This window comes from Tenrec ecaudatus, chromosome 9 (genome assembly GCF_050624435.1).
Source record: "Tenrec ecaudatus isolate mTenEca1 chromosome 9, mTenEca1.hap1, whole genome shotgun sequence".
Lineage (NCBI taxonomy): Eukaryota > Metazoa > Chordata > Mammalia > Afrosoricida > Tenrecidae > Tenrec > Tenrec ecaudatus.
Genome location: NC_134538.1, coordinates 10,465,167 through 10,487,883, shown reverse-complemented (window position 1 = coordinate 10,487,883; position 22,717 = coordinate 10,465,167). Strand labels below are relative to the sequence as shown.

Here is a 22,717-nt window from a genome sequence, read left to right as displayed (position 1 = left end):
AGAGCTTCCGAGAACCACAGAGTCTCCCTTCCAGGGCAGAAGGTCCATGTTTCTGGCTCCAAGAGGAAGAGTGTGGGATTACCAGGAATGTAGGTAGGACCTTTAATGAGCCCGGATGGTATAGTGGTCATGCATTGGGCTATAACCCGCTGTAATACGCATGGTCAGCAGTTCGAAACCAGGAGCAGCTCCATGGGAGAAAGACTAGGCTCTCTACTCTCCTCCACAATGACAGTCTCAGAAACCCACAGGGGGTCGCTCTGAGTCAGCACTGCCTCAATGGCAGGGAGTTGAGTTGGGTTCCGTTACTGTATACAATGACACCAGGAAGGACTGCAAATAGACAGAAAGGATCTCAAGTTGCCATGGGCCTCCCAGGACCCCCCTCCCCCGCCAAATTTGTTCTACTTGGTCTTTCATTGTCTCCTTTCCTACTACTGCACATCTAATGTCCCTTGAGGAAGAATATACTCCATTCCATTCAGATTGATTCACAGAGAAGAGAGCCACTTCCACCATCCTTGAGCAGCCCGGATAGATCAGATAATATAACCCCAACCCCACTGGAAGGGCCACCAGGCCCAATCAGAAAGAAACCCAACTCTCCCTGTGGGGGCATGACCTAAGAGCACAAGAAAGAAGGCGGCACATCCTATCTGAAGGCCCCTCCCTCACTGACACCTTGGTCTCACAGTGTGTGTAAAAGGAGACCCACGGACTCGGACAAGATCAAGACGGCCTGAAGACTGCTTCAGAACCACAAGCTTGCATTATTCATTATCAAAATGCACAATGGTTCTGCCCTGCCTTGCCATGCCTGTCAACTGCACACAGCCATTGCCTAGATGTCCAGTCAGTTTCTCTCCTGATTGATTTACAAGGAAGGCACACCTGGCCACCCCAGCAGAGAGCCCACAGAAACTGTCCCTGCCTGGGAACTTGGGCTGAAAAGCCCCAAACTAGGGTCTCTGGTGTGATGACCTGAAGGGACGTGCCACTTAACCAGTACTGATTGAAGGCAAGTCCACACAACTAGCTGTACTGGCGCCTCCCCCCTCCACCCCCTGATGGCGTGGGGCTGGCAGCTAACTGAGGTCAGCCAAACCTCCCATTTAAACCCACCAGCCACTCTGAGGAAGAGAGATGAGGCTCACTGCTCTCACAATGATCTACAGCCCCAATGCTTTATGCAGGCTCACAGGGAGTAGGCAGCAACTCGCTGGCAGTGGGTTCCGTGTTCTGATTTGACCTGCACCTGGAATAGAATTTCTATGTAGTGGGATTAGCAATGGTGCTCTAGGACCAGTAACTGGCAAGCAGAAGAGTTGAACACAGAGCTGTCACCCTCAGAGTGGACACACCCCATCCATTCTCCCATGCCAGTCTCACTGCCCGTCTGGGTGTCCATTAGGTGACAACTGACAACGTTAGCTCACGGAGCCACCAGCGCTTACTATGGACTATCAAAAAGGGACACCACGTGTTAATTCAAATGTGGGAAAAGCCTGCCACTTAAAACAACTGGGAAATTAAATAGTAAGAATTACATTAACTCAACATTATGGCTAGTTTTACTCGCAGAAAAGTCACAGCACTTAAAGTTATGGCTCCCACAGCCGCCATAACTGTCACACACCATGCAGACACATGCCGACAGGCAAGTGTTCACCATAAAAAACAGCAGAAACGCTACTTATGCACGGGAGGATGTTACAGCTGCTGGGGACACATAACTTTGCATCTCCTCCACACTCTTGCATAGAGCCAAGCGCATTAGCCACTGGTAGAAGTTACACGGTTTTCACCTCATTCCAGATCTAGTAACTATCAGCGAGTTATCTTTTCAATAACAGCACTGCAATTCATTTTTCTCTCATCAGGAGTTCCTCCTACACCACTATCATGGGATCCTTTTTATGGTCTCCATAAGCATAATAAAAGCTCGGTGTTTTTATTCTTCATTTTGGAAATGAACTCAGAGTAAAACCGACCGTGCGCACAGTGCCACGAATGTTAACACGCGTGTATCATTAATGCTTCAGTGGTAGAACTGGTGCCTTCCAGGTGGGACGCCCAGGTTTGACTCCTGAGCAATGCACCTCACGCACAACTGCCACCTGTCAGTCCATGGAGGCTTGTGCAATGCTATGATGTCCAAAAGCTTTCTGTGGGGTGTGCAGACTATGAGAGGCTATGCATACAGATTTGCCGATCTTCTTCCAAAAGTCAGCCAATGAAAGCTTTATGGCTTGCAGTGGAGCCCTGTGAGATCTGCAACCATTGGAGAGTCGGGCAGGACCAGGTGTGTTTCTTTACTTTGTGCATGAAGCTGCCTTAGCGAAGCTCGGAGGCAGCTCGCAGCAGCGGCAGTGTGTATCTGTAGAACCAGCACCAGCATCCTCAGACACTACTCCTGCATGAATCTTCCAGGGGGGCCAAATCTTTACTCAGTGTCCACCCAGCATTGATCTATTTTCATCATATAGTTTTGTCGTGCTAGAATCTAATATAAATAAAATGACATAACACGTAATGTGACAAAATTAGCATCTTTCACTCGGCATAATATCTTTGCATTTCCATCAAGTTTTCATGTGCACTCATAACTTAATCTTGCTTCTTGTTGAAGGACAGTCCATTCCAGGCATCCTCAAACTACAGCCCGCGGGCCACATAAGGCCCGCTGAAGACATTTATCCAGCCCGCTGGGTGTTTTTGCCCCATTTGTTTTTTACTTCAAAATAAGATATGTGCAGTGTGCATAGGAATTTATTCATAGTTTACTTTTCAAACTATAGTCCGGCCCTCCAACGGGTCTGAGGGACAGTGACTGGCCCCCTGTTTAAAAAGTTTGAGGACTCCTAGTCCATTCTATGGAAGTAGGGCAGTTTGTTTTATGTCTCACTAAGTCCAAACAACAAAAAAAGTGTTCTCAAATCTACAACTAGGAAAAGAGAAGTCATTTAGAATATTATCACGTGGATACTTTCTAACGACAAAACTTTCCTCGTTTCTAAATATTCACAAGTGCAGCATTAAAAAGCTGGCATCAAAATTCATATGAGGTTAGTTATGTCTCACATGTAACTCACTGTTCCATTTATTTTTAGTGTTTTCTGATTTTTCTTTTAATTTCATTTTACTGGCAATAAAATACACAGTAAGCATATGCCAATTCAACCATTTCTTCATGCCCCATTCAGTGGTGCTGCTTATTTATTTTTTCGTTATGCAGCCATTCCCACCCTCCGTCTCCGAGCGGTTCCCCTCCTGTTAGCGTAGCCTGACTGCCCCAGGTGTGCTTTGTCAACTTGCTCCCATAGAGGTCGTTTAAAAACAGCACAGTCATCAAGGTGGGTATTTGTTCCTAGGTTAGCAAAACTAGCCTCTGGCTTGAAGAAATATTGCCAGCGATATTTTTAAGGTTTAAAACTTATCTCAGAGCAATGTCGCAGTCACCCCTCCTGACCTCTTGGCTCCAGAAATTCTGGAATCCTTCAAAATCTGAATCTCTGTTCTGAGTTTTCCTTTCTTTGGATAAGGATTCCGCTATCTAATTCTGATCAATGTGTTCATTTACGGCAGCTGGGTAACAACCGGTTCTTCTGGTCTCGTGGAGGCAATGAGCCACACATTCTACATCCTGCTGTTGCTCCTTACTATCCTTCTTTCTCTGCTGTCTCAGGTGACAGGAGGGACCAAGTGCCTAGAAGGTCCCCAGGCTCTATGCCACGAGCAAGGAGACGGCGCAGAAGTACTAAACATGTTAGTGCACCAATAACTGGGACGTCCCAGGAAAACATGAGTCCACGTAGACAAATCACCAAATCAAATCCCAGGAGGCTTTTTGGTATAAGGAGCCTCAGCAGCTACTCTCCTTTTCAAAAGAGTCATGTTATTGGGGGCTCTTACAGATAGTACAGCAATCCATCAGTCAATCAGATCAGGTGAACTTGTACCTATGTTGACATTATCATTTTTAAAATAGTGTCTTTCTACTTGAGCCCTTTTGATATCAGTTCCTCTTTTCCCCCCTCAATAAAGTATATATATATTTCATATTTTACATCATCCACTGGATCCCTTCACCCACATTTCTGTTATTCATCCCCCTGGTTGGGGGGGTTGTTACACATCCATCATTGCTATCAGTTCTCCCTTTCTCCCCTCCCCCTCCCCCTCCCCATACCCTCAAGGTAACATTACTCCCATGGCTGTTTCAGAGGGGGTTATGTGTCCTGGATTCCATGTGTTGAGAGCACTTCTCTGTACCACTGTACCAATTCTGGTCTAGCAGGATTTGTGAGGTAGAACTGGCATCATGATAGTGAGGAGAGGAGAGGACAGGCCTCAAGGAGATGGCTTGGCCTCATGGCTGCCTCAACGCGCTCAAAAATAGGAACCACTGTGAGGACAGAGCTGGATCAAGATGTGTTTCTACTGTGCATGAGGTTTCTCTGAGTGGGAATCCACTAGCTCATATCTAACAACAGGAGCATTTCAAGGCAGACACCAAATGCAATAGAGAAAGTACATGCAGTCGAAGACAAGACAGATGACTGCAGCCCATTAAAAATACAAGTATCAAACGATTTCCTTAAAATAATCAAGCAAGAAGCCACAGCTTGAGAAAGCTTTTTAGCAAGGACACTACCAAGAAGGGCTGTTTACTACATAAAACCATTGTGCAAAGTGATGTGACACTGCCTAGAACAACTGGGGAAAGAAACACCATTAGACCCAGGAGTAGCTTTGCTGGGCATTTACCCCAAGGAAATAGGAGATGGGACACAAACAGATGCATGCCCTCCCACAGTCACTGCAGCTCAGTTGACAATAGGCGGAAGCTAGAAATATCCCAAATGCCCATCAGTGGAAGAATGGATAAAGAAACACTGCCTCGCTCAGTAAGACACTGGTGAAACCAGGAAACCCCTCCTGGCTGGATGGCCCTGGAAACCATTATGTTGAGTGAAGCTAACCAATTTCTAGCACAAAAGGGAAAGTATTGTATGGGCTCACTACAATAAAGATAAACAGCAAGGTGAATGCAGGCTTCTGATCTCGGGCCATGCAATCCAGTCGCCCAAGCAACAGGGTAGAGAACTTGACTAGTGCCCATGAACCACAAATCACCCTCCTTTCTATGTATATCTTAAAAAGTTATTCATCAAAGGAGGCCTCTGCTCAGCTGGGGTCAGTTTCTCAAGATGGGCAGGGAAAGGAAGAAGACCACTCAATCGCTGCCACACCACATTGTGCTAAGGGCACCCCAAACCAACAGACACTCCCACAAGAGTGCTAAGCAAACCTTTCTGGAAGCTTAAGTCAAGATGGGGGAGGAGGGCATGCATGTCTGGAGAAGGCAATTACACTTGTGTTGATGGGTAAACCACGTGGGCTAACCTCTCACAGGGGAGAAATGTTTGACAATACTTATGTAGAACCCAAGGGGAGACTGTGCCTGGAACTATTTTCCTAATTGGACATTTTTCCTATCATTTCTACTCAGCCCTTGGTGACCCAGACTACTGGGATTTTAGCTTTTCAAGGCACACGGCATCTTCCAGAGGCCACACCAGAAGGATTCGATGTGAAAATCCACTAAGCAAATAGGACTTTACCTCAAAGTCACCTTTATCAGATTTAAGGAACCAGCATACTTCCTTGCACGCCAGGCTGAAATGCCCTAGTGTGGAAAGCAGATGACTGCTATCCCAACGTTATGGAATTGGTGATTGTTCAGATCCCTTGCTTTGAGGGTGCCCAATGGATGGCGGCCTGGGACTACTATAGATTTACTATTTTAATGTCATTCTTGCTTTCTTGTGATATGCATTAGTCTGGTAGGCATGGTTCTACCTTTGTGAATAAGTGTTATTCAAAGTTTTGCCTTCTAACCAAACCCCATTGTTTGTATAGTGTCCAGTCCCTTAAGATTTAATCTGTACAAGTCAACAATTCAAGTATGCTGTCTAAAGCTAGCCTGTACTTGTATACTGTCCTTTCTCTAGGGTGTTTTAAAATATTTACCTTTGTCTAAACTATGTCTAAATTAATGGCATGACCAATAAAATTACACTATGCCTCAAGGCATGATTGATAATGTTATCTATCAAGATGTGATAATGGCATCTCTAAAGTGAACCAGAGACACATAAATAGGTGAATGGATTGGGGCTTAAACTTAACTCTAGCCCCAATCTAACAACAATCAGTTCTTAGGCTATGGCCCTACTTTATACTCACCCTCATGAAGAGGTCACTGAAGATATGGATGCTATTGAAAATGTGGTGAAGCCACCAGATGGCGCTAGTCTATTTGAAAGATTTGTAGTCTATTTGTATGGTGGCTTAAAGGCTTGTCTTTAAACAGCCAGCCATCTGAGGTGTCAACTAAGTCCATGTAGAAGACGCACACCAGCCTGTGAGACTGTAAATTAAAATATCCAAATCCAAAGGAAGGAATGCTTTACAGAAGACTATGGACACGTGGAAGCCCAAAATCCATTTGCCGTGTCCACACATGGTTTAAGCCTCCAGCTAATTTCTTCTGACCGAACTCCAGGAACATGAAAACACTGTAAAGTCTAAGTCTATTGTGACAAAATTAATTAGGATAAAATATAATAACTCATTACTTGATCTGCCTTTTGACTCATGTTAAAGTTGTTTCAGTTTTGAATATTTTCTGCTTTCTCCTCCCCTGAGACTTTTCTGTGTGTGTGTGTTTTTTTTTTTTGGTCATTGTTGGGATTTTTTTGTTCGTTTTTCTGCTTCATGTTTATGTTTTGTATGATTTTCTGTATATGCAATCCACGATAGGGAAGTCTTTAGCTGCAGAAACGGAACTGATCGTTATCTAGGGGCAAGGCACAGAGGGAAGCCAGGTGCTTACAACAATGAGTATGCAAAGGAAATGTCCTGAAACTGATTACAGTGATGATTGCGCATCGCTTCTTGATTGGATTAGATGATCAGAGAAAGGTGAGGTTTTCTACTCCTGTAAGAGCTACATTCTCGAAAACCCACCGCGGCAGTCTACGCTGTCCTGTAGGGTCATCCTGAGTCAGAATCACCTAGATGGCAGTGAGTTTGGTTTGGCGAAGAGTGCACCAACACAACGATTTTTAAAGAAGAAAAAAGGGTGTGGGGAGGGGGAGAAACGGGGAACTGACTGCAATGATACACAACCTCCCATCCCCAGGGGGATGAACAATGAAGTGGACGAAGGGAGACAGTGGGCAGTGTAAGGTAACAAAACGATAATAATTATACTGAGTAATTCATAATCATAATAATAGAGTCCATGAGGGGGGAGGGGGGAGCGAGGGGGGGAGGAGCTAATAAAAAAGAAAGAAATATTTGGAAAATGATTGAGGCAACATATGTACAAAGGCGCTTGCTACAATTGATGTCTGGATTGTTATGCGAGCTGTAAGACCCCACAATAAAATGATTTATTTACAGTCTTAAAAAAAAGGAATAAAGAAAGATACACCGCTGGTCGACACTTTCTGAAACACATTTTCTCATGTTTAACACAGAGCTTGCTTCCTCACCTCCTCCAGGGCTTCGCCTAAACGTTAATTTCTCAGTAGAAGTCTTTCCTGACAACTCTGCAAACCTTCACTTCTCAGTTCTAGCCCTCCACGCCCAAGGACGGTCTCTCCTGTGCTTTTCTCCACTGCACACAGCAGCTTCCTAAAGAATCGGCGCCTGCCGCCTCTCCGGAGGTGGTACTGCATGAGAGAATAAATGTGTGCTGTCTTGCTCACCACCATCCACTTCTTTCTGGATAATCATTGGTACACAGAAGCTGCTCAACCCACGAAGGAGGGGGAGCAACGGAGAGAAGAAGAAAAAGGAGTTTGTGCTGACATGAGCCCCAGGGCTTACTCCTGCACTGTTTATACCAGGGGGTGAGTTATGATCTTTGACATACAACAAAAATAGTCAAGGGAACATCAGTAAGCAGGGAAAGAGACATGCATGTGCTTAATTTTTAAATGACTTGCTTCCTTCCATATGTGCTTCTCTGTGGTCACTAAATAAGCTCCGTGGCTGCCAAGAAGAGTTTTTGGAAATATCCCAATTGGGGAATTTTCCAAAAATCACTCAACTTAGTCATGTAAGCGAGCACCAAAACTAGCTGGATATAAATGGAACTCCCCATTGAAATGTCAGTGGAATTACGGGTTTGACACAGGGGGCGGGCTCCTTCCAGTCATGATTATTAGTTTGTGACGTGACGGGGCAATAAGCCCTGGCAACTACAGCAGTCATCCTTGTGTTTACAGGCCACCAGAGACCTAGACAAAATGACCGTCTTTCTGTAATGGCCAGCATTTTCGCACACTCAGCTCTGCGTTCTCCCAGGTTGCAGGCCTGCCTTCCCCAGTGTCTGTTGTTCCTGTGGCTCTGTGCAGTCTCTGGATTTAGCCCTCCCTGAGTTTACATCCTGGCTCGGCCCCTAACTCGCAAGGTGACATTATCCAGATTATTCAACTCCCCAAATTATTCAACTTCTCAAGCCTCTATTGACTTCTGAAAAAGAGATGGAAATAATTATAAAGACAGTAAAAATACCATCACAATCAGACCAGTGAGTATTTTTAAAAGCACAGGGAGTATTTTCAAATGTCTGCCGGGTACTGGGCTGAGGGTTTCCTACCTCTCTGGCCTTGCAGACAGGGAACCTAATGACCCAGTTCTATCGTCCACCACTCAGGGTATTGCCCAGCCTCAAAGGCATTGCTCAAGTCTGTCTATTCTTGGTCATTCTACTCTGAGCACTGTTGATCACTCACTTTACACATTTATCCCGCACCGCCTAGAGATGGACTGAAGGCGCTACTCATTTTTTCTCCTCTCTGTGCCTACTCAATGCCATTATCAACACTGACGGCAGAAACCAATGCATCCTCTAAATAAGTAACTGACGTTAGATGGGACGTGGCAGTGCTTTGGTAAAGGACACCTGGCATGCGAACGAGCCTGCAGGGAACGAGAAGGCAAGGCAAAGGAAGAGGGAAAAGAAGACATATAGGTACGGTTTTCTTTCACAGTCTCATTAACTTTGTTGTTCCTAATTGTTTTTAGTCTCGTTATTTTTGCTGTTTTCAGCTCAGACTTAGGTGTCAACCTAATGCAAAACAGGACAACATTACCCAATCTGTAGAACAGTGAAATACAAATGATGCCATCAGAGATACCTAGAACAAGATTCTTGTTATCCCATGTAATCTTCAACTCACTGGCACCCCAGGGGACAGAGTAGACAGGTCTAATGGGATGTTCTAGGCTCCGATCTTTATGGGAGAAGATCACCATGTCTTTCTTCCATAAATCCTTTTGGTTAGCAGCTAAGCATTTACAATGAAGTCCCTAGGGTCTCTTAGAGTAAGGTTAGTGATCAGAGGCCATAAAAGCAGCAGTTGGTGAAAAGGAAGGCAGAGTAGTTCTATCTAGGTCCACAGTCAGGAAAAGCTTCACAGGAAAGAATTTAAATTGGACCTTGAAAGAGGAAAACTACTTCAGTAAAAGAATAAACGCGAGAAAGGAAAAATGAATATGAGATATGAGATGAACAAATAAGTGCTTCAGAAGTTATAAGGTACAGAGCATGAAATCATTTACAGACTGAAACCCTGCCTATTTACCTTTATGAAGAGATCACTGAAGATAGTGGATATGGCCCTCCCTGGAAGCCGGTGTGGTGGGGAGTGGCACTGAACCTACAGGTTGAGGAGAGGGGTCAGCATGCCTTACCCACAGGGAGGCAGGCCAGGAGCGAGGAACAGAAAGAGAATAGAACTGGACCCCACGCTGGCACACCAGGCTCAGAGGATGATGTCCCTGCGGGGAGCTAATGGGACACAGAGGGGACTGGGCAACCAAGAATGGCACTTGCCATGCTGTCCCTTTACTGGAGAAGACTGCGACAGAGAACATTTTGGGGGTCACTTGGTGGGGAGGCAGTGTGATCTGAACCCCCCAAAATGGAGCAAATCAAGAAGGGAGCATACCAGACCAGCAGCTGGAGCAAGGCAGAGCTACGAAGCCCCTGATGAGCCCCCAAGGGGGTGCTCCAGGCCAGCAGGGCAGCTCCTGGACAGCCATGAAGGCCAGCTAACAGACCTGGGACTTTTGTATATTTCTTCTCTCTTTTAATTTACCTTTATTTTTTATGTTTATTTTTTCTTATTCATTTACTGTTTTCACCTTTAAAAATAGGTGTAGGCTGTGTCATAGTTGGTGTACCTACCTATATAGGATAGGCATGTCCGAGGAGAGAGCAGCGCTAACAAAGGTCCCAGGGAGACCTGGGACGTGAGGATGATGGGGGAAGGCGGCGCTGAGCAGGTTGCACTATGCACAGGGGAACAACTGGGGTGCAGGAGTCAATAACAAGGAGGAGATAGGGATCCAAAGCGGGGGAAGGGGTGGTGTTGGAGCCACAGCAAACTAGCTAAGAGGAGGTACCAAGAGGCAGAAATAAGGAAAAAGGGAACAGGGAAGGGCCCAGGAAGCATAGCAATGGACAGAGGTATACACATAGGTGTGAATGTATGTAAATACATTAATCCACAAAAAATAGAGGTATTAGCCCATGTACATATATTTATACAGTGATACACTGAGGTAGGGGATGGACTTTGGGCCTCTGCCCATACCCTCCCTCAATACAAGAATAGTATATTCTAACCAATCAGCAGTCGGAGATGTTCACCCTCCCGACACAATTGTTGAAGACAAACTGGGTGCACAAGCAAATGGAGTGAAGAAGGCGGATGGTGCTCGGCTATTAAAAGATAAAGCATCTGGGGTCTTAAAGGCTTGAAGTTACACCAGCCGCCATTCAGCAGAGAAGCAATAAGTCCACATGGAAGAAGCGCACCACCAATGTGGTCATGAGGCGTCAAAGGGACCAGGTAATAGGCATCAGCAGATAAATAACAAACAAAAACATCCTGTTGAGAATGAGGGGGGCTAGAGCAGAAATCCAAAGCCCATCTATAAACAGTGGGCATCAGCAGATGTGTAACAAACAAAAACATACTGTTGAAAATGAAGGGGGCTAGAGCAGAAATCCAAAGTCCATCTATAGACAGTGGAACAATTTAGGGAAAAGTAAGTCACCAGGGTGCAGTAAAGCATCAATGAAACACACTATATTCCTCTGGTTCCTTGAGGCTTCCTCACCCCACACTACCACAACCCCAGTGTGGCTTCTCAATTCAGATTACACTGGAACATGTACAAGGTACAGATAAAAGATGGGAGCTCATCACACACAGAATCCAGGAACAGGAGTGGAAATACCAGAAATGTAGGGGGGAAGCGGGAGAGGAATGTAGAAAGGGGGAAACAGTCACAATGATTAACACATAACCATATACCCCTCTACAGGGAAAAGAACAACAGACAACACGGGGGAGGGGAGACAGCAGTCGGTGTGAGAGAGAAAAATAATAACAATGTACAATCTATTAGGGGGTTATGAGGGTGGGGTGGGAGAGGAGTTGATACCAAGGGCTCAATAGAAAATAAATGTCTAGGAAAAAAATGAAGGAAATATGTACGCACACACCCGCCCTGTGCATAGATATGATTGCTTATTCTGGGTCTTCTGATGCTTGATACCTGATTCCATTCACACCTCATGATCACACAGGCTGGTGTGCTTCATCCATATGGCCTTTGCTGCTTCCCAGCTAGATGGTCACTTGTTTATCTTCAAACCTTTAAGACCTCAGATGCTACATCTTTTGATAGCCAGGCACCATCAGCTTTCTTCACCATATTTGCTTATGCACTCGTTTTGTCTTCAGTGATCGTGTTGGGAAGGTGAACATCACAGAATGCCAGGTGATTATTAGAACAAAGTGTTCTTGCATTGAGGGAGAACTTGAGTAGATCCTACCTTAATATTTAGCATATAATATATGTGCATAGATCTATGCCCCTATCGTTACATATAAATATATTTACATTTGTATATGCCTGTATTTATACTTTTAAAAATGCCCTTTGCCTCCTAGTTCTTTCCTCTATTTTTTTTACTTTCCCCTTGTCCCACTATCATGTTTGAGCTTCCTTTGGTTTCCAGTAATTCCTTCAAGTCCACCTGGCATTCTATGCCCAACATTGATTTTAGATCACTTGTTCTTCCCTTGTCCTTGGGTTTGTTGGCTCCCCGCTACTTTCCCCACCTCCCCTCTCCCATATTCCCCCAGAGCCAGTGGTCCCATTTTTTTATTCCTTGGGATTATTTACCCTGCCTATCTTATTTAGGTAGACATGGAAAAAAAAAAAAAAAAAAGGAAAGCTTATAAATAGTTCCAGGTCTACCTGTTGATCTTTATAAATGTTTTCCGATCATGTCTGATGAGGTGCAAAGCTCTGCCCTCAGAGTCTATTTTTGGGATTCCTCAGGGACTTCATTGCTTTGCTCCCCTTGCTACTCTGTTGCACTCCCTTGATGTTTCACCCTGGTGCGGTGGGGTCAGACCAGGCACAATTCCCTCACTGTGTCTCCAGTGTTGTCTCCCGTAGCACTATGGGTCAATGAGGGTACTCCATGTCTCATGGTGGGGTCTTATGGTCCTCTCTGTGCAATGGCTGCTCTTAGCAGGAATATCGCCCTCAGGGCTTGGTGGACCAGGTTTCGGTCCACTCTCTCTTTCTCTCTCCCATCTTAGTTTGCTCTCAGGTGTTCTGAGCAGACTCTCCTGAGCTGTACCTTCAGTGTTATCTTCTGTAGTGCATTTTTCTGAGGAGAGGGTCCACGTAGCTAGGATTGGGGCCGATCCCGCAGACATCTCTTATGTGTTCGCTGCTTCATACGGGTGTGTTGCTTCTAAGTGTTGGCGCACCAGGTTGAAGTCTTGGCCTAAGTGTGTACTGGAAAAGAAACCCCAGACTTTCTCCTGCAGAGCTGCTGGTGGTTTCAAACCGCTGACTATGGGGAGTGCAGCACAATGTGTAACCAGTACACCACCAGAGAAGACATAGATATGCTAAAATTTAACATACTATCATTTGTTTCCTTTTTGACCCAATTTAAATTTGTTCTAATTATGTTCTGCTTTCTTTTTTATCGAGATTTTTCTGCATTGTTTTGTTGTATCTTATTTATATGAAACCCAGGGTAGATAAATCTATAGAGATAGTAACTAGATTAATAGTTTCTTAAGATTATAGCAAAGGAGTTTGGAGGTAAATGGGGAGCTAATAATAATGGATAAAAGTATGAAGAAAATGTTCTAAAATTCATTATAGTGATGACGACATGATTCTTTTTAATATATTTAAATCATGTGAAATATGCCAATTAAACTGGTAAAATGTAAAATGAATGAATGAATGCAAAATTAAAAGAAAATCATTCGTAGGCTTTTTCAAAGGCATGTTGTCATCCACCAATCATCCCTTCAGAGAGATGGTGGATTTTCACGATAAGCTTATTATGGGGGTTTTTATAGCTATCCAGAGTAATAAGAAACTGGAACTCAAGAGAAAGCATAACTTTTGAACAGTAACCTTCACAGGTCTTGGTCTGCAGTAGACACTCAAATATTCACACTTATTTAGCAAAGACTACTGACATGCTAAAGAGTTTTATTTCATTGTTTATAACATCCATAGATTTGACTTCTATGTCTTTCAGACTCATGTGTGTGGAATAAAACTGTACCCAAAGCATTTTCCAGGCCATACCTGTCTTCCAGAAGCAAATTGCTAGGCCACTGGGTGCACTTGAAAAGCCAAATATCTGACTAGGTGTTGCAAGCTTAAGCACTTGTGCCACCCCCCCCCAAAATTATTTCTTCTTACACTAAGACAGCTATGATTAAAAAAACAAAAAACACTGGTGCTGATGAGGATATAGAGGAATCAGAAGTTCCCCCAGGTGCTGGAGGGATGATAAAATGGTGCAATTGCTGTAGGAAACAGACTGGCGATTTCTGGAAAAGTAATACATAGTCCTACCATATTACCTGGAAATACCCCTTCTAGGCAGATGCTTCAAAGAACTAAAAACTAAGAGACAAACAGAAATGTGTACACTAATATCCATTGCAAAACTAATAAAAATAACCAAGAGGTAGAAGCAAATTTCTCGTGTATTAGATGATAAATGGGTAGACAAAATGTGGATACATAAAACAGAATATTTCTCAACCAAAAAATAAAGTTCTGATACATACTGCCACATGGGTGAACCTTGAAGACACCATGGTGAAAGACATACTGTACTATGTTCAGGGATAGGATGCCCGCATGAGTGCCACACAAACTATATAGCATATACAAGTGACAAAATTATGTTTAAAATTCCTGGCGTGGAGCATCCATGAATACACTGCACATACCTCAGGACATCTTGAGTGAGTTTTGCCCTCATTCACTAATCTGAAAAAAAATGCCCATTTTTAGAATTCCTATAATAAAGGTATAAACTATGGTCCAAAAATCATGGCTCCTGGGAACTGGATAATAAGGGACTGAAACTGTGTGATTGCTCTAGGGAAGTTTGCAGTTGTGTCTGGAAAGGATGGCATTGCAGGCTGTGTGTCCATGGTGCTAGAGATGGGTGTAATTTCAGGAGGGGGCACTGTCAGCTTGGCTGCCATAGGCTGAGAACAGGCTGGTCAGAGGTGGGCAGGAACCATGGCACGCATATACCATGTACCATGGTGGTGCCAGTGTCACGGTGAAGCCAAGCAGAAGGATGGTAAAGAGGTGGGCACACACTGTCCAAGTCCCACAGGGACCAAGGCAGTCAGTTGACTCAACTTATCTGAACAAGGAAGGACTCCATTGCCACAGTGGCCCTCCCCTACTTCCCCCTGTTCATGACATCCACAAGAGAGAAGATAGAACTGGCCCAAGTGCACTGGCCAGTCAGCCAGAGTGAGGCGGAATTCTCCTGGCCTGTGATGCACCAGCCTGCCCATTGGAGGGTCCTCTGCAACCCAAGATGCACAAACACACACACACTTCCTGGGCTGGGGCTGGCCACCCTGACCAGAACTAGCGCAAAAAAGATAACAAAAAACTAATGTGTTCTAATACAAACAATGCTTTGCGGAACAGGGAAAGAATCCTGCCTGAGGAGGACCTGTTTTAGAAACTCAAGAGTAGGCTGATAAGGTCCTGCTGCAAGGATCAAACATGTGCACCAGGAGGAACGAAGATGCCTTACCATTCCATCTATTGACCAGAAAATAAAATTTAAGTCAACAGTGTGTAAAAAAATGTGGGTATAGTTCACTTAGGAAAAGAACAAGCTGGAGTTATGGCATACGCACAAATGAATCGTGCGTACAGTGTCCACATAACAATGTGTAGTTGGACATAAGAGGACAAACAAGTCCTGGTCTCGCTCATCGTGAACACCCACAAAGTTGTTGCTGTTGCTGTTGTCAGGTGTCATCGGAAACACAGCCCGGTGCTGGGTCGTTCTCACAGTTGTCAGGTGGGAGCACACTGGTGCAGCCTCGATGACAATCTACCTCATTTACGAGCCTTCCTCTGTGTTTTTGTATGGACCCTCTACTTTACCGAGCTTGAAGTCCTTCTCCCGAGACTAGTCTCTCTCTGCCATGTGTCCCAAGAACATGAGATAAAGTCTCGCCATGCTTGCTTCCAAGGAGCATTCTGTCTGTACTTCCTTCAAAAGGGATGTCTTCGTTCTTCTGGCAATTTATAGTTTATTCAATATACTTGACCCACACCATAATTCAAAGTCATCAAAATGGAACTACTTTGTTTCTGGTCACCAAGGACAGGCACTAAGGAAGAAAAACAACAATAATGCCTTTCCTAAACAATACTGAGCTTCTGCTAAGGTTGATGGGTCATTCTGGAAACTGGTAGTGGCCGTGCCTGAGCAAGATGAATGAATGGCAAGTATTCTGTCATCTGTATATTCCACCCACCAACAGAGACTCGCAAAAATCTCCCTTCGCATTTGAGATTGTATTTTGTTCATGGAAATTCATGATTTTGTCAATTTGATGATATAATTTAAATTAAACTCACCCTAAAAATATAGGATTTGTCTCCTAATTATTTAGGTGTTTCAATTTATTGAAGTACTAATGCTTTGTTAAATGGCTTGAATGATAAGAATATGCTGGTTTATTAAACTCTTAATTTTTGTTAAAATATATTATCTCTGTATCTTGTTATCTTGAAGGATTTTTTTAGAAGAAAACAGGCCCAGATTCATACAATTATTGTCTTTGCAAATCCTCCTTGGAACAGATATTTCCTTAACTGTCAACTAGGTTATCTAATGCAAAAATTGTAACTTTAGGTAATTTTCCTTGCTTCCTAACAGATAACAATCAGAATTCCCAGGATAACTGAATTATTTTTTAAGAAGTTTGCTGGTTTTATCATTTAAAAATCTTCCTCAGGTCTCTACCTGAATATTTGTGCAAATGAATGCTTCCCACTTTTCCAAGCCAGAACCCACCTGGTAACCAGATCCCAGCTGATTTCAGTAAAATGGAGGGGTATCGCTCAATAAATCATGTAAAAGTTCGCCAATGACTGGTTTTCAATTTTACTTCCTCCTCTACTGTTTAAAATTCTAATTGTACCTAGCCTACATTGAACCATTTGTGTTTTGGGTTTTTTGTTTGTTTTTTATTAATTGTTTTATTAGGGGCACATACAACTCTTATCACAATCCATACATACATCAATTGTGTAAAGCACATCTGTATATTCATTGCTATCATCATTCTCAAAACATTTGCTCTCCACTTAAGCCTGGCATCAGGTCCTCATTTTTCCCCCTCCCTCATGAATCCTTGAAAACTTATAAATTGTTATTTTGTCATATCTTGCCCTGTCCGACATCTCCCTTCACCCACTTTTCTGTTCTCCATCCCCAAGGGAGGAAGTCACATGTAGATCCTTGTAATCGGTTCCCCCTTTCCAATCCACCCTCCCACTACGTTCCCAGTATTGCCACTCACACCCTCACACCACTGGTCCTGAAGGGATCATCCGCCCTGGATTCCCTGTGTTTCTGGTTCTTATCTGTACCAGTGTACATCATCTGGGTTGTTTTTTGTTGTTGTTGTTTTTAAGAAACAGAATAGTATCCCTATGCACACCCAGAGTAACCCCTCAAATAAATTACATACTTGAATTTCTTTGTGGTTCGATTATTTTAACAAATTGTGTGCAAAAGAAGTTATGAGTGGACATATAGCATGTGCACACAAATCAGAAACATGAAAATTTCTACATCTTTTGAGTCACATGGGGACATACCTTTCTTAAGAATACTAATATGACTGGCTGGTCTATTGGAAGGAATTGGGCAATCGTGTAAATAAGAGAAATAGAAAAAGCAAGTCACACATTTACACAAAAAGTTAGGGAAGGAGTCATGCACTTCATTTCTTTGCCAAGAGATGGGGGGCTGGGAGAGTTTACTCCATGTAGCTTTTAATGTCTTAAAGTATCCTAGAAGGTTATTTGTAATAGTTATAAAATATGTAAAGGTCAACCTCAAAACTAATGGGGACATTGGGTTCAATCAATAGTGCATTAATTTAAATTCTTATAAGTGACTTTTCCCATCCAAGCTAACCACAGAAATAACTTCTAACCAAATTTTCCAAGGGCACTAAATTCACTGGGGAAAAAAAAGGGAGAAGAAGAAATAAGGAGGAGGAAAGAGAACAGCCCTTGTCTCACCTCTGGTTCTTCTGATCCATCTCCTCCGAGGGGAGTTTTCTGAAGATCAAAGATGCTATTGCTGGATGCCCGCCTGGGCAGAGCAGGGGATGCACAGATTTCCTCTGAGTCTATCCCTGCCACGTAGGCGTGGTCAGCATCTCCCTGGTTCCAATCCGGTTCTTCTTCAGACTGTTTCGAAGTGCTGCTGCTGGTCTTTGTTATCCCTGCAGTTGACAGGCTACTGGGCACAGAGGTGTAGGATGACTGGGGCCCAGAGTAAGGCCTGCCCTCTGTAGCCAAGGTCCCAGCCTCCAGTATATCAGGAACGGAGAGGCTCAAACGACGGTCCAGGTGATGAGTTGCCTGTGAATCTAGGGGTTTGCTGGTATTCTTTTTCGCCTTCTTCTTGCTCAAATTGATTAACAAAGGCCTGGTCCGCTGTTTAAAAGAGCCCCAGACAGATGGTTTATCCAGATCCATAACTGCATGGAGACTCGGACATTCACTCCTTAACAGAGTGTGTTTCTACACGACACAACTTCATGGACTCCTATGAAACACAACAAAGGGACAACACGTGAGCCTCCTCAGTGGGACCAGGGCACATCCAGGGGGATGATGCTACTCACAACACCCCCAGTTTTCACCAAGTCATCATGATTGAAACATTTGATTGGTATTCTCTTAAACAGTAGAAAAAGTATTGTTTTAAAAACCTAAATTTTAACAAGAGATGGTGTCAAGAAATCAAAGTATATATTGCATGGAGCAAATCAGTTGCACACACCTCCTTTACAATGTTTACGAGCAACGATGTCACTTCTAGGGCTGAGATGCAACCGAACCAAGCCTGGGTTCTTTCAATCGCTACGTATGCATGTTCAAACTGAAAAACGGATAACGAATACAAATAAACAAAAAACAATTGAAGCATTTGAGTAAGGGTGTTAGCAAAGACTATTGAAAGTACCACGATTGACCGAAGAACCAACAAATCTGTCTTGGAGGCAGTCCAGCTAGTGTGACCCATAGAAAGCCAGAGAGACCTGTGTACTGCAGCTATCGGGAGGGGCCAATCCCCAGAAAGGGACGCTGTGCTTAGTAAAATAGAGGATTAGTGAAAAAGAGAACCCTCAAGGAGATCAAGTGACAAAGTGTCTACAAAAATATGGTCCAAGATGACAGCAACTATGAGGCTGGTGCAAGACTAACCTGTATTTTGCTCAGCCGGACATAGTACCATCATAAGTCAAAACAACCTAGACTGCATCTACTATCAAATTCTAAGAGGCTCTGTTGGGGCTGTCATAGAAAAGTTAAAGCAAAGAATTAGATGGAGGAGGGGTTGAGGGGGATGGAATCTTCATAAGAAGGCTACTTACTTATTTCCTCTTAGGACAGACAATAAGTCCTACCACAATTGAGCTTGGCTTTGCTTCAATGTGAAGACAGGCATCATGGCCATCCTGCTCTTCCTGATTTCCAACACATTTTCTTTGTTACCTTATTAAACTTTACGTTCTAATGCACTTGGTTTAGGGAAGTCTGCACTTTACAGTAAGAGTCCCAGCTCCAATTTTAAGTCTTGATATAAATTCTGATACCATGTAAGTTATTGTTAAAATAAGTTTATTGGAGGCACATACAGCTCTTATCACAATCCATACATACATACACTGTGTCAAACACATTTGTACATTTGTTGCCCTCATCATTCTCAAAATATTTGCTTTCTACTTGAGGCCCTGGCATCAGCTCCTCATTTTCTTCCCTCCCTCCCCGCTCCCCCTCCCTCATGAACCCTTGATAATGTATAAATTATTATTATTATTATGTCATATTTTACACTGTCTGACATCTCCCTTGACCCACTCTTCTGTTGTCCATCCCCCAGGGAGAGAGTTATATGTAGATCCTTGTAATCGGTTTCCCCTTTCTACCCTACCTTCCCTCAACCATCCCAGTATCACCACTCTCACCACTGGTCCTGAAGGGATCACCTGTCCTGGATTCCCTGTGTTTCCAGTTCCTACCTGCACCTGTGTACATCCTCTTACCTAGCCAAATTCATAAGGTAGAATAGTGATCATGATAGTGGGGATTGGGGAGGAAGCATTTAAGAACTAGAGGAAAGTTGTGTGTTGTATTGTTGCTACACTGCACCCTGACTGGCTCGTCTCCTCCCCATGACCTCTGCAAAGGGATATCCAGTTGCCTACAGATGACCCTTGGGTCCCTAAACTGCACTCCCCTCCTTCACAATGATATTTGTTCTTTGATGCCTGACACCCGATCCTTCGACACCTCGTGATCTCACAGGCAGGTGTGCTTCTTCCATGTAGGCTTTATTGCTTCTGGGCTAGATGGCAGTTTGTTCACCTTCAAACCTTTAAGACCCAGATCTCTATCTTTTGATAGCCAGACACCATATACGTTCTTCTGTTTTAATTATTTTATTTTCAATACTATAATACCTTTTTTCTTCTGTTAAATTTTACATTTTGTGGACATAAAACTTACATATCATACAACTCAATAGTTTAAACAGGTAACAAAGAGCTGCGCAATCATCACCACAATTGATTTTAAGATAGTTTCTTCATTCTTGGGCTCAGTATTTTAGCCCCAACTTCCCATGCCATAACTCTAATAAAGGATTGATTCAGATACTGTCTCTGTAGAGTTATCTATCCTAGATTTCATATGAAGAAAAACATACACAACCCCCCTCACAAAAATCAAAATAGAATAAAACAGAAAAATCATAACCAAAAAGAAAGCAAAAAATAAAAACTGGAACAAATTTTTTTTAACGAGTCAAAAGGAAGAACATATGATAAGGAGTTGTATTTTGACTTCACTAAATCTGCATTAATTCACCATCCAATGCACTCTGTCTTATGGCTTAATTAAGTATGGGAGGGCTCTGCATATGGATTGGGGGCCTTCATTGTTGTCCATAACCTGCTCAGAATTCATGTGCTAATACATTTCCCTGTCTTCAACTCTGTGAGGATTTGACTGGTATAAAATGATATATATTTAATCATTTTATTGGCAGCTCGTATAACTCTTATCACAATCCATCCATCCATTCATTGTGTCAAGCACATTTGTACATTTGTTGCCCTCCTCATTCTCAAAGCATTTGCTTTCTACTTGAGCCCTTGGTAACTGCTCATTTCCCCCTCCTTTCGCACATCCCTCCTCATGAACCCTTGATACTTTATAAGTTATTATTTTGGCGTGTCTTACACTGCCCGGTGTCTCCCTTCACCCCCTTTTCTGTTGTCCGTCCCCCAGGGAGGGGGAACTATGTAGATCGTTGTAATTATATTACATCTTCTGATACTGTAGTGTCCACTCTGGTTTCTCATTATGTCATTTACTTTGACACCTATTGTATCAGAGACTAACAGAACACCTATTTCTTTTTAATGTTTGCTATTAGCTTTGTAAATATTTCTCCACTCTTAGTCTATTTTTTTTTCATTTGAGTTCAAGGTATGTACCTTGCATGCAGCACATAAATTGGATACTGTTTTCCAGTATGCTGTTCTCTGTCTCTTGATTGGCTATGTAATCCATTGACATTCGGTGCTGTTCTTGATATGAGCAGGTTTGTTGCTGTGGGTTTGTTGTGTGGGTATTTTTGGTTTTTATTATTTTGGGGTTTTTATGTGTGTGTGGTTTTTATTGGTGTTTTTGTTCTTTCTCTAATGGTATGCTATTTTGAGGGCCACTTTCACTGTATTGGTTTGTAGGTGCTGTTGTCCTGTATGTTGCTCTTAGGTGTTTTTGTTAATTCTCTGTGTATAGTGATCTCAATGAATACATTTTTTCAATGTTACTATTGCTTTTACAACTGAATTTTTCCTCATCTGTAAATATCTTTATTTCGCCTCTGTATTTGAGGGATACTCTTCTGGATATAGGATTCTTGGTAGGCATTTTTTGTCTTTCAATATTATATATAATGTCATTCCATTGTCTCCTTACCTTCATAGTATCTGCTGAGAAGCCTGAGTTTATGTTACTTGCTTTCCTTTGTAGGGGACTATTTTTGTTTCTGTAGCTCCTTGTGCTTTTCTCCCTTTTCCTTGAAATTGGAGAGTTTAACTGTGATAGGTTAGGGTATTTTTCTTTTATGGGGTCTCTCCAGTTGGGAGGTTTCTCGCCTTTTAGAATAACCACTTTCTCCTCCTTTGTGATGGGGAGGGAAATTTTCTCTCATGATTTATCGCACACATATTTGAGTGTGTGTGATGTGAGTTGCTTCACCTGCTACTATCTTATATCATATCATGCTTTCTTAGAATTTATTCCCCTTCTTTCTTGATTATGACTCTCTTAAGTCATAGCCACATTAAATGTTTTTGAGCTCACTATTTTGGTTTTTTGTTTGACCCATTCTATTGCTCGGTTTTTTTACTAGGTTGTCTAGTTCTGTTATCCTTCCTTGTTAACATGAGAGTCCCACATCGCTTGAAGGCACCTAAACACCTTTCCTCTGGATTATATTTTGGGGAATCCCAAGGACTCATTCTTGAGCACTCCATTGGGATTGGGTCCTTTTCAGTTATTTGTGTTTCTTGTCTTTTTGGTTTACTGCAGTTGACTGCTATTTCTGAAACACCGTGGTGCAACCATTAGTGGTTTCTGGGCTGCTTGATGATGTAGAGGTAGTTGGCTCTGTCGAGTGATCTGGGAAAGGTCTAATAGGAGATGGAGAGCACACAATGCAGAAATTGAGAAAAAAAGGGAGAGGAGGGCTAAATGGCAAGGTGGAGTGAAGAATAATTACTATAAAATATAATAATAATAATAATTACAGTCTGTTTGAATGGACAAAAGGTTTGTAAATATCATAGGAAATGGATATTACAAGGAGTAGTAACAACTAATATGTAATGTGAAAATATATTTCATAAAGAAAAGTGAGAGTAGAAGAAATGGTGGGGTATGAGAAAGTGTAAACAAATAATGTGAAAAGAAGAGAATTTATATA

The 22,717-nt window shown here is 42.9% G+C and overlaps 1 protein-coding gene across 1 annotated transcript in view; it reads right to left on the bottom strand.

The window, feature by feature from the left end:
- Nucleotides 1-22,717, bottom strand: part of MCTP2 (multiple C2 and transmembrane domain containing 2) — a 287,776-nt gene that overhangs the window by 197,830 nt on the left and 67,229 nt on the right. Inside the window, exon 2 of the mRNA XM_075557885.1 lies at nucleotides 17,728-18,259. Within this exon, the coding sequence (XP_075414000.1) occupies nucleotides 17,728-18,189 (462 nt within the window). The 5' untranslated portion in view covers nucleotides 18,190-18,259. The remainder of the gene's footprint in view (nucleotides 1-17,727; nucleotides 18,260-22,717) is intronic.